Source organism: Myotis brandtii, unplaced genomic scaffold (assembly GCF_000412655.1).
Source record: "Myotis brandtii unplaced genomic scaffold, ASM41265v1 scaffold179, whole genome shotgun sequence".
Taxonomy (NCBI): domain Eukaryota; kingdom Metazoa; phylum Chordata; class Mammalia; order Chiroptera; family Vespertilionidae; genus Myotis; species Myotis brandtii.
Window position 1 is genome coordinate 6,251,115 of NW_005356635.1, and position 13,001 is coordinate 6,264,115.

Genomic DNA, 13,001 nt, shown 5'->3' on the forward strand with positions numbered 1-13,001 from the left:
TAGAGGCCACCCCAGCTCCTTGCCATGGCTTCTCCAGTCCCCAAGGGGGCCTCCCACTGAGGCTGCCATGACCGAGCCAGACAGGCCCCAGGGAGCCACAGGAGCCTTATCCCAGCTCCCTGGCTGGGCTGTTAGGAGCAGCCACGGCCTCTCTCATACTCGAGAAGAGGCGTTCACACGAGGCAGGACACTAAGAAGCGGGGCTACTGGGGTCTGCCCACCACAGACACCAGTCACCCTGGACCCCTTCACAGTGTTGCCTGGATCCTAAATGTTGGGAAACGTGGGTCTCCTGCCAACTGTTTGTCCGAGGAGAGGACGGGTCCATTCTTCATAGTGCCCATGGGCAGTTGTCAGATCTCCCAGGAGGCCTTGCAGAGGCCGTCTTGCTGGGGGGCCTAGAGACTCAGATCTTTTTGTCAATGTGAAATGGTTCAAGTCTAGTATGTCAGACACAGATTCCACTGTAAGAAATGTACAAATGAACAAAACAAAACAAATCTGAGAGTCAGATAAGCCAGTGCGGTGTCTGTCGGCAGTGTCTCCTCGGAAGGGCCGTCGGGGGTCATTGGTAGAAATTCCGTCACCTGGAAACCCACAGAAAGACTGCTCAGGGCTAGAGAAAGCGTTGGAGATGCTCACTGAATGAGTGCATGACAATATGGTCCCCGATTTCTTTAATAGAGGGGACGTCTTAGGCCTTACCACGCAGCCTCTGTTATGATGCATTTACATCATCCTATATAATAAAAGCCTAATATGCAAAATGTCCAGTTGTCTGGTCAGCCATTCAACCAATCAAAGAGTAATATGCTAATGATATGCTAAGGCCACTCAACTGCTTGCTATGACATGCACTGGCCACCAGGGAGCTGAAGCTCTGACCAGTAGGTTATTTTGCTGCTGGGGTCCCGCCAATCAGGACCGAGCGAGACAGGCCAGACACACCCTGGAGCCCTCCCATGGTCCCTCCCCAGCTGGCCAATCTCCCAGGTCCCTCATCGGACCCGATTGTTCAGATTGTTCACTGGTGGGGTCCCTCGGCCTGGCCTGCACCCTCTTGCAATCCAGGACCCCTTGGGGGATGTCGGAGAGCTGGTTTCAGCCTGACAGCGGAATGACCCGTCACTATGACATGCACTGACCACCAGGGGGCAGACGCTCAATGCAGCAGCTGCCCCCTGGTGGTCAGTGTGCTCCCACAGTGGGAGCACTGTTCAGCCAGAAGCTGGGCTCATAGCTCTCGAGCGCAGCGGCAGTAGTGGGAGCCTCTCCTGCCTCTGCGGCAGCGCTAAGGATGTCCGACTGATGGCTTTGGCCCGCTCCCCATGTATTTCTAATACAATTAAATTAGAAATGTATTAGCACTTTCTAATTCAAAACACTTCTAGGAATTTAAAAATATATACAAATATACTTGAATGTTTAGGAAATTATATATATAAGGGCTTCTTAACAAGGGCTGCACAGAAAAATTAAAAGATTCATCAACTCATATGGGAAAAATCTTGCGTTTTTTCTTCATTAAGCTCTAACTGAAATTTATTATTTTCTTTAATTATGAAAGTAGGCAGGAAACCACAGTAGTATCAGCCTTTGTTACCAATAAAAACCAGGTCTTTTATGTCATACTAGAGGCCTTGTGCATGAAATTTGTGCAGGGGGGGGGGGATCCCTCAGACAACTGGAAATTTGAACATTGGAAGCATATTTGATGTTACTAAGGAACTGCTGTTAGTAATTCATAATGTTATGCTAGTAATGTTTTTTTTAAGATACATAGTGAAAAATTACAGATTATATAATGTCTGGAATATGCTTCAAATAATATGAATGAGAGGGAGTAGCTGAGCTATTGATGTAGCAAGATTGGTGGTGGATAATTTTTGAAGTTGAATGAGGAGCTATATGGGAGGGCTAATATATGATTCTGTCTAATTCTCTGTAAGTTTAAAATTTTGAAGTAAACAAAATAATTACAGATCAATTTTTTTTCAAATGAGGACAATGTGGTAAGAAGAAAGGCTGAGAAATATCTAATTTTTGTTAAGTTCTACTTCCACATTATCCTTTTAAAAATCAGAATTTAAAAATTCACATTCTTTATGGATCGGAAATGTTGTCTGTTCCATGGGAAGGAGCATCTATATAGTCAGGGCATCTACTATTCAGGAGATACTCTGATAGGTTTGGAGAAGGCATGTGCTAAAGATGAACTTACCTGGGAAGTAGACTACAGATGGAGATTAGCTTGCAGGAAGTTTTGTAAGGAGTGCTCTTAGGATCATCAGCTTTGAAGTGAAGGGAGGAAGAAGCAGAACTGGGCAACAGGAGAACTTAAACTATGATGCAATTATAACAGAAACCTTGGCTGATTCCACATGGAGCTCTGGAGCTAGGGTGGCCCTTCTGAGTTGTCTCAGTTGAAGCAAGGATCTAAGTCTATTCCTTCTCATCAGTCATTACAAGTGGGTTGCCCTCAGGAAGGGATATACCTTGTGTGAGACAGCTTCCATAGGTTGAAAGCATATAAAGAGTGTGAAGTATATAAAACCTTTTATCACTTTCTATGGGTTTGGTATGTTGTCAGGAATTTAATGTTAAGAGTTGTCCTTTGGTACTAATTCTTACCCATTATTCACCTAGGAGCAATAATTCCTGGATTGAGTGCAGTGAAGTTGATGTGGTGACGTATAGTGGACTCTGTTGGGTACTGCCCAGATCCCCTTCAGGCCTAAGGCCCTCGTTCCCCAATCTGCTGAGAGTGTACTGGCTGAGGTAGCCATCTGCAGCTGAGGCTCTCTCTGAGCATTGCTCTCAACCTATGGTCCCTAAGTTCCTTGGGGTTCCCAAAATGGCAATAGGGCTCTCTGAATTATTTCCAGTACAATTTTAAAGGTGAACTCTAACATTGAAATTTTTATTTTGAGATAATTTCAAATTTATTAAAAAGTTTCAAGAATAGTGCCAAATACTCCTATATTTTTTAATCTAGATTCGCCAATTGTTAACACTTTGCCATATTCACGTTATCATTTTCTTTTATAACCATCTTACAATGATTAAAATCAAGGAATTCAATAATTATCCAATGCTACTATCTAATCCATAGTTCATATTAAAATTTCACCAGTTGTTCCAATAATGTCCTTAATAGCAATGTTTTTTCCCCTAGAGGCCAGGATCCAATCCAAGATCTTGCCTTGCATTCAGTTGAGATGTGTCCTCAGTTTGCTGCAACCAAGCCTATTTCCTCAGTCTTTCCTTACTTTCATTACCTTGACACATCTGAAGATTGCCCGCATCTTTGGCAGGAATAATGGTAGAAGTAACTGTATTCATGTTCTATACTGCACAATAAATTATCACAAATTTAGCAGCCTAAGACAGCACACATTTATTATCTCACAGTTTCTGGGGGTCAGGACTTTGGGCACAGTGTAGCTGAGTGCTCTATGAGGCTGTAATCAATGTGTAATTGACAGCTGAGTTCTCCTCTCAGGATTCTATTCGGGGAGGAACTGCTTCCAAACTCTGTTGTTGGCAGGATTTATTTCTTTGTGGTTGTAGAACTTGTGCTTCTTCAAAGTCAACAAGGAGAGCAAGACTCTAGAGTCAGACTGCTAGCAAGACAGAGCCTTATATAATATGAGATAATCACAGAATGCCATCCCATTACCTTTGCCATATTCTATTGCTCAGAAAGAAGTCACAGGTCCTGCCCATACTCATGATGAGGAGATTATTCAAGGACATAAATATCAGAGGTAGGATTATGGGGGGGCACATTAAAGTCCCCCTCTTTGCATCCTATCAGATGGCTCATGATATTCATTAGTCTCTCTACTGGTGATATTAACTTGTATCACCTGATTAAGGTGGTGTCCACCAGTCTTCTCAAGTTACTCTTTTCCCCTTTCTAAATATAAGAATTTGCAGGGTGATATGTACTTTGAGACAATGTCAATGTTACATTTTCATCGAACTTTTAGTTAATAGCTCTATAAACTTGTGAATTCCTAATTATTCAACCAGTTATAATCCATTACTAATGTTCAAATTGTTCCAGATTTTGCCCGTGAAAATCTTTTCAAGCTGACCCCTGTGTCCTTTCAACTGGGGACAAATCATTCTGTGAGCATTCCCTGACTTTCTAGCTTATATTTTCATTTTCTGTATATTAAGGTGTTTGGTATCTTAAAAACCTTTCTGGCTGGGACAGACTACACCTTCTGGAGCTAGCCAACTCTTTGAGATAGCAAAGGCCCAGCCAGGAGCATACCTTCAATATATAGACTGACCAATCCTGAGCCAGTCCTCCTCTATTTGTCTCCTGACCCCAGGAGGCAATATTCTGCTTCCTTAATCATGCCAGTGCCAGGTGCCAGGCAACTAGGGATCATCCCTATAGTTTATAGCTCTTCACAATTATCCAAACTAGGCAATCCTAAATTGTTTATTTTACCCTGCCTTGCCTTTCCCTTGAAACTCCAATAAAGGTGGCCTAAGCTCTCCCCTCATTCTTGCCCCTTTTGCCTCCTGACCACCCTGGTGTCATTCCCTGTGGCCCCGCATGGCATACTGTGCCTCTGTTTTCAGGACTGAGTATAATGCATTTTTTTAGCCCAAGTATTTCCTGTGTCACCTATTGTGACTAAACTTTACTGATCATCACCTAAAAGACCACTAAACACTGACACAAGACATTTCAGAATTACCCCCAAATCTTCCTTGCGTCAGCCCTAGAACCAGACATTTTCTTAAAGTGTCTTGGGTTTTTTTTTTTTTTAATTGGAGAATGAAATTTAGAAACCAATATCTGGGGGCTAGGTGTATTTTACATATAATGGTATTAACACTTATGGAAATATTTGTTCTCATCTACCACCTGCCCGGGTTGGAGGTAAAATGGTGGGATGGTTAAGAGGGTGGGCTCTGGATCCAGACTGCCTGAATTCTCATCCCGGCCCCATGGACAAGCCATAAGATCTTGGGAGAGTTACTTACAATTTAATCACCTGTGTGATGGTGTTTATAACAGTGTCTTCCTCAAAAGGTGATTGTGAGAATTTAGTGAGATTTACATGTAAGGTTCTTCAACTCATACCTGGCACACAGTAATTGCTTAGTAAATATTTGTTGAATGATCCTCATGTTGATTAGAAGCTCTGACAGAAGAATGAAAATGAAGGGGAAACCCTGATCTATATCCTTTTCAGAAAATAAATAAAAAGTGAATTTGTCAGAAATCTTTATCCTCTTGTAGAAATTCTCTACAATTTTTAAGAATTCTCTACAATAATTTAAAATTTTTCTTTAATATGCTGTAATATACTGTAAGCTAAAGATATCCCTGTGAAATGCCATGTATGCGATTCAAGAAAAAAATGTTTTCTGTTCATTTATGTTCATGTTCGTCCTTCTTCATTAAAAAAGAAAATAAAAGTCAGAAAGAAAACCACACAAGCCTGGTGCCAAATCTAAATGTGACTGTCTGGGGCTCAGATTCCTACAGACACCAAGACAATTGAGAAAAGAGGAAATAGGAGGAGAAAGTGGAGAAGGACAAGGCCCACAATCATTCTCCCTGGTGCTCTCTTGAGGAGATGTGAGAGCTGCCAGAATCTATGTCTGCAAAGAAGATGCAAGGCAAAGCAGGGAGTCTAATCCCAAGCATGTTTCTAATAATATCTTCTCAACAACTGACATCTCTATACCAAATTCCTGATTTCATTACCTCCAGGAACAGCTATCCTGAAGGGTCTCACCAAAAAGCTTAGTTGGCTCCTTCTGGGCAAGGAAAGAATCATTAGAAATATTCTAGATAATTTTTCAGTTTTAAATTGGTGTTTTAGTCCCTTTACAATTCTTGCTCAAGTTTTCCTCACCTTCTAAGTCTGAAAAAGTAATTTCCAAATCACCATGACTTGTTGAAAATCATGACCGCAGAATCTTTTAGTCCGTTGAAACAGGGTAGCTAATGGCTTAACTTGAAAATGGAATGGATTTCCCATCAGAGTACTCATAGTACATGACTGTGTTTTTGTAACCTAACACAATGAAGAAGTTGTCACTAGATTATTCAGCAAGTTAGAATCTCAATTCCCTTTCTGGGAAGGAAATCTGAGGCATGTGTTTTTGCTAGATGCTAGAATCAATGTCAGGCAAAGATTATGCACAGGAAGGTAGGAAGTAAGGTCAACCAATTGTCTACCTTGGTCAGAACCAAGTTTTACAGCCAAACCTTTCTCTCTCTCTCTCTCTCACACACACACACACACACACACACACACACACACACACACATACACACACACACACCAAGTCTCAACTGCTCCATTTCTATAAAGGTTCTTGGCAAAATTCCCCTAGGGCAAAATCACTAGTAACTGGAGTTTTCAGCTCATTCAGTATCAGTGGGAAATTTGCCACATTGGCTTTTGACTGACAACCACAAAAACCAGTTTGACTGGGAGTAGTGAGACCACGAGGTCTAGGTGGAGTATTAGCTCACCAGCTTGGAATGATAACTCTTGGAGACTGCTCACACCACTTCTTATGTATACTTCAATCTAAGTCTCTGAGAGCACTGAAATCACAAAATGACAGCAGATTTATTGCAGGAAGGTTTTTTATTCAGAACTCAACCACCAAAGAAAAGCTCCTTTCATCAGGGAACCCTGGAAAGTGGTGTCTAAAAATCAGCTCCAAGCCAACTGCACTTACTTCTCAATCTTGTATGATCTCCAATTCCCACAGAAGCCCCACTGGGCTGAATTTTTAATGGCACAAAAGCACAAGGGAGAGAGGTCCACCCCAAGCTTTCTGGAGGAAAATGTTTAACATATTTTTTTATGTAAGATCAAAGGCCAGGTGGGGAAATCCTTTTACACATTAAATCAGGATGAAAATAGGTTTTATTATTTCTCTCCTATACTGAATTTAGGAAAAATTAATTAGTATTTTTAAACTTTTAATTGTGCATGCATATATCTTGATTGTTGACAGTTCTATTTTTCTACAATAAAACCAAGCTTATTGACTATTGGCCATAGCCTTAGTGCTGTGATTCCACTAGATTTCTGGCCATTCAACCCATGTTTGTGGGAAGTGTTATCATTTGAAAATACAAGGTTAACTTTAAAATCATTTGTCTAATTAAAGTAGAACCAAAATAATTAATGTCTTGAAATTACGTTATTCAGAAATGACAAATAAAAAGTGCTTAAATCTGGTCCACGTTTTTCATTGGAGAGGGTTTTTGTGATGTCAACGCGTAAAGTAAAGGTCACGAGTGTCTGAGTCAGTGAGACCTGAGTAGGAGGAATCCAGAGTGTGTCACTCACCAGCCTGTGACTCTAGCTTACTCACTTACCCATAAGAGCCTCAGTTTCCTCACCTGGAAGCAGCTCCACACAAGAGAGCTATAAAATTCTATTGCAACGAGAGAGGCTGCATACTATTTAATTGTTCCTCCCTCTTCCCCTAAATGTACAGAAACTAGATAACAGTTTTTGTCATCTTCCCCCAAAGGTAGCTGGGATCTGGAAACGTAAAAGAGAACCACAGAGAGAATCACTTGGTTGGTCAGCTGCTCCTGAGAATGCTGGGTAAAACTGAAAATTTTCAAATGGAAATGCCAATTCTGCCTAACTTTTCATAAGACATTTTGGTTTTGCTTAAAAGCAAATAACCTTAGAAATGAACATACTCAACTCTGCTATTTATTTGAACAAAATTTAGCAAATGTTTATTGAGAGCCAACTAAATGCCTGACACTATTTTAGCTGCTATGCCCTGGAAGATAGCCTGCTCTCTGAGACCTTAGCAGAGCTGGGGTGGCTGATGAGGATATACATTAGGGCATCACGGTCTGCATGGTGATGGATGCGGGAGGGGGGGATGTTTAAGGACAAATGGGAGTTATATGCAGGGTTTTAGACAGACAAGGGTGTGGTGGGTGTCATGGAAAAACTGGTGGGACAGATCAACAGAGTGGCAGGTTAGAATGAGGATGCCTCAACTCACTCACCTGTACTGCCACCCAGACCCTGACATCTGTGGAATCCTGCCTGCAGTAGGACTTCAGCCAGGACAGAGGGCACCCATTCCCTGTTGTTGGATGCATGGTGGTGAAGGGATGGTGCACTTGTGCAGACTGCCTCCCTACACCTGAGCAGACAGTGGTGCCAGCTTCCCTGCCAACACTAAGTTTTCCATTTGTCTATTTCCTCAGGCTAGTGTGGATCATGGCCTCACGTTTGCTAGCATGCTCAGGCCATGCTTCCTCTTAAGTCCTCCTCCCAGAGTGGATCGTCGTCAGTAACTCCAGTTGGCTCCTCACATTTAGTATGCATCTTGCTCTCTAGTTTTGGCCCAAATTCCTTGGATTCTGGCCTCAGCCTGAGCTTCTGGATTCAGCAGCCCCACTCCCTTTTTTTTCTGAATTAATAACTCACCATCTTGGTCTTTGGCTTCTTTTCTGGCCTCATTATTTTGTCCTGGCTCATTTGGCCACCCTGTCCTCTCCCCATGCTACCTGATGGTCCAACCTGCTATTCAAGGGCTAAACAGATTCAGAACCAGAATTCTCTGCAGTAACCACATCAGAAAGTTGGTCGGACACCCTTTTTCTGCCTTTATGTGTAAGCCTGTGACAACCCATCTCAGGGGATTGTCTGGCTGGGGAGACCACAGTTCACCCTGCCCCATCCCCCGCATCAATGACTGTGACTCTAGTCATTCCAGTTTCTCTCAATCTTGTGTCCCCAGTCTGCTTGTCAGTTCTCCTCTCTTCTCTTCTCTTCTCTTCTCTTCTCTTCTCTTCTCTTCTCTTCTCTTCTCTTCTCTTCTCTTCTCTTCTCTTCTCTTCTCTTCTCTTATTTCTTTCCTCTCCCTCCCTCTTCCCTCTTCCCCTTCCGTCTTCCCCCTCCCTCTTCTCTCTCCCTCCCTCCCTCCCTCCTCCCCCTTTTCCTCCTCCTCCTCCTCCTCCTCCTCCTCCTTCTAACATTTCTTGCAATACTGGTTTGGTGGTAATGAACTCTTTAGCTTTTCCTTGTCTGAGAAGCTTTTTATATCTCCCTCAATTATAAATGATAGCCTTGCTGGGTAATATAGTCTTGGTTGTAGGTCTTAGCTTTTTATCACTTTGAATATTTATGCCAATCTTTTCTGGCCTGAACTTCTTCTTCTTCTTCTTCTTCTTCTTCTTCTTCTTCTTCTTCTATCTATCCTTCCCCCACACTGTAGACCTCCCCGGGCCCTCCCTGGCATCACTTTGCCTGACAACAATACTCAGCAATAAAAAGGTGTCTGAGCTCTTGATGTTGACTAATGCCATCTTTGTTTTAGTACCAGATTTGTTTTTGAAAGCTGGACAGTCAGGGCAGCCTGCAGAGCATGCCATAGGCAGAGGAAAGAAGGCTGCTCTGTAATTTTCCAGACAGCTTCCTCAAATCCATGGGCGATGGCTTGGACGCCTTGCCTTTAACAGAACAGGAAACAAGCTCAGACCTCAGGGACTAGCCTGGGTTTTGAATTAAATCAGTGCAGAAGTGGAAGTGAACCCAGAGCTCTCAAACTGAAAACTGTCCTGCATGGAGCAGGATCACAGCCCACCATCTTTCAAAGCCTCAAGCCGGGCAGATCACAGCGTGGACACTTACATTTGGCAGTTACTAGTAAGTTGTACTAGACTTTCCTGTGGATTTTTTTTTAATCCTATAAAGGAGTTGCACAGTTAATTTCTTGTTGAGGATTAATCATTTTCTCTCCTCCCTATGACTATTCCTCATGCCCTGCCCCTGGTTTCACTTGTCCCAACCCTTTTGAAGGGCGGGACATTCCTTCTCTCTCCCCTCCCCAACTGCAGCCTGTAATCAGGACCAATGAAAGCAAGCTACCTCATCCACCCTGTGACTAAGAATCACAGTATTTAAGAGGTTGTGGGAATGGGCTGAAAATCGGCTTTTGTTTTCTGTGCAGACAGGCACACTCCCATCTGATTTGGGCCATCCCTCACCTGCAGAGTGAAGGGGGAAAAATAACCCCCAGACTCCCTGCCACCATGTGCTACGGCAAGTGCGCACGATGCATCGGACAGTCTCTGGTGGGGCTCGCCATCCTCTGCATTGTAGCTAACATCTTGCTGTACTTTCCCAATGGGGAAACAAAGTATGCCTCTGAAGACCACCTCAGCAAGTTTGTGTGGTTTTTTTCTGGCATCATAGGAGGGGGCTTGCTGGTAAGTTGTTCAAAATTATTACAACTTTAACAACTTCTCTCCTGTTAAATGTGATGATTTCTTGTGTTTTCATGGAAAGTTTTCTATAATGCCTATTTCCAAATCCAGTGATTTTTGTTCATTCTTCTTTTGAAAGCAGATTATGCAAAAGTTGAGACAGGTATAAGATACTAATTTTATTGGATGTCGTTTTACAAAATCCTCTTTCAACTAAAAATGAACTATCTTTTTGCTAAACTCTCTTACTTTACAACTAGAAACAGATACTAGCTGTTAAATCAGATTTGAGAGACTGGAGTTTCTAGTCCTGAAGCTGGCAGCCCTGGATCATTTTTGCTCTGGGGAGTTGAGAGGAGCCAGCTGGTTTTCTGTCTAAATCAACAGAACTTGGGATCCAAAATCTCTGCTGTTTGTCCTCAGGCATCTGCAACAGGAAAAAAAATTATATATAAATTGTGAGTGCATTATTATTTAGAAAGAACTATAGATTTTCTCCCTTATGTAATTCTTGGGTGTGGTGTCCAGGAAAATCTTGCCGTTAGCAGCAGATCAGTGTCTGAAGCTAGCAGTGGAATGTGTTGTTTTTTTCAAAGTTTATTTTTAATTGAAGTGAGAGGAATGTGCTTGCCAATTTTGGAGCTGAAAATACTAGCTTTAAGCATATCATGGAAAGAATGTGTACAAACTTGAGCTTGCTACTCTAAAATGGTGGGATTGAGAATTTTAAAGAGAAGTTTATAGAATTGCTAATACTAGACAAAATAGTTTTCTTATTCAAATTAAGGATACTAAAACATTTAAACCTTCATATACTAATTATAGTTTGATAAATCTGCTTTGAATTTAAACATTACTATCACATTAATATAATCATTTGTCCTTCAATAATATTGTACTTGTTTAAACTTCTTTTTATCTCAAAGTATTTCATACTTACTTTATATAAAGAGCTTTGTTATAAAGCTATAACCATACAATCATGTCTTCAAAGAAGCAGTTCACTTTTATTATTAGAGAGCTTCCATCTCTTCCATTTACAAAAAAAGGTGTCAGTTATTCTGTTAAAGATTGTTGGTATCTTCTATGTTTTACAATGAAAAACAAATCAGATTTAAAGGCAAGTTTTAATAATTGCAAAACAACACTTGCAAAAAGCAACAACAACAAAACCCAGCAGCAGTTGCAGCTAGGGCTATGTTAGGAACTCATGTGAAATAAGCACATTCAAAGGTTATTATTTTAGTCCTCCCATATCACACACCCTGACCCTAAAGAATGCTTTACACATTACATGAAAACAAGCAGATATTACATTTAGAGGGTTTTTTTCTCTTCATCATTTCACATTATTTGAGATACCTGATCAATTTAACCCAATGCCAGTTAACAATGTCAGAAACAAATATATTTTACCAAAAGTACTTAACCTGACCCTTATGGACTTGGGGAAAGACAATGACTTTAATCTGTTTGTTTTCTAATCAGATATTCCTGCCAGCATTTGTCTTCATTGGGCTGGAACAAGAGGACTGCTGTGGCTGCTGCGGCCACGACAACTGTGGCAAGAGATGCGCGGTAGGTCCTCCTGCTCTGGTAGAGACATTGGTTTTCACACCATTGCAGGACGCTCTGTGGCTCACCCCCGGTGTTTCTCCTCCTCTAGATGCTTTCTTCTGTGCTGGCATCTCTCATCGGAATTGCAGGGTCTGGCTACTGTGTCATTGTGGCAGCTCTGGGCTTAGCGGAAGGACCACTATGTCTTGATTCCTCCAACCAGTGGAACTATACCTTTCTGGACACTGAAGGACAGTGAGTAATTGTTCCGTAACAGACCACACATTCTTATCCACCACATGTGTATAGTGGAAACCTATCAAACTAAAAAGGCATCATTCATCCATTCATCCATCCACTCAGCCAGGTTGGTTGGCACTGACTCAGACATGGATTAGGGTGTCTGAGGGTTGATGCTCAGTGCCTGATGTGGAGAAGCTCTAAGGCTTTTTAGTGGACACACTGAAGCAGTCCTCATGATAACCCTGTGAGGTGACTTCCACTATCGCTCCTACTTAAAAAATGAGCAAACAAAGACACAGAGAGATGAAGTAACTTAACCAAAGCCACATTGCGAGGACATGCAATCAAGATTTGAACCCACATAGCCTGGCTGTAGTTTGTGTTCATATGTACACTATTTCAGAACAATTGGCTGCTTCTACTATTTTATAAGAAAATATTATGGAATCCTTATATAGATGGAAACTATGTGAATTTAATCAAAGCCTAGGAAAATCATACTACTACTCTTCCTTTCCATACACATTCACATAAACATAACTATGTATAATGTATCCTTACTTAAAGTGATATCTACACTAATAAAAGACAAACATGCAAGTTGACCATACCTTTGCTACGCCAGCCAATCAGAGCGACTATATACAAATTAACCCAGCCAAGATGGCGGCCGGCAGCCACGGAGCTGGAGCAAGCAGGATGCTTGGTTGCCCCAATGATGGAGGAAGCTGAGCTTCCCACCTGCTGCGGCCCCAGCTCTGAGCTCCACTCAAAGCAACAAAGTTTCAATTATAGAAGCTAAATAAACCCCAGATACCTGCTTTCAGCGGGCTGTGGCCACGGAGCTGGAGCCTTGGGTTGCCCCTGGTGATGGAGGAAGCCAAGCTTCCCTCCCACCTGCCCTGGCCGGCTCTGAGCTCCATTCCAGGCTACAAAGTTTCAATTATAGAAGGTAAATAAA

General features: G+C 42.0%; 1 protein-coding gene across 2 annotated transcripts in view; it reads left to right on the plus strand.

Annotated features, from left to right (window-relative positions):
* The first annotated feature begins 9,482 nt into the window (after positions 1–9,482).
* TM4SF1 (transmembrane 4 L six family member 1) overlaps positions 9,483–13,001 on the plus strand; it is a 9,147-nt gene continuing 5,628 nt past the window's right edge. The window contains exons 1-4 of one of the 2 annotated variants that reach the window (XM_014537446.1): positions 9,483–9,680; positions 9,985–10,243; positions 11,729–11,818; positions 11,907–12,052. In XM_014537446.1, coding sequence (XP_014392932.1) covers positions 10,067–10,243; positions 11,729–11,818; positions 11,907–12,052 — 413 coding nt within the window. In that variant the 5' untranslated portion in view covers positions 9,483–9,680; positions 9,985–10,066. The remainder of the gene's footprint in view (positions 9,681–9,984; positions 10,244–11,728; positions 11,819–11,906; positions 12,053–13,001) is intronic. The other variant, XM_005863477.2, reaches the window with a different exon arrangement.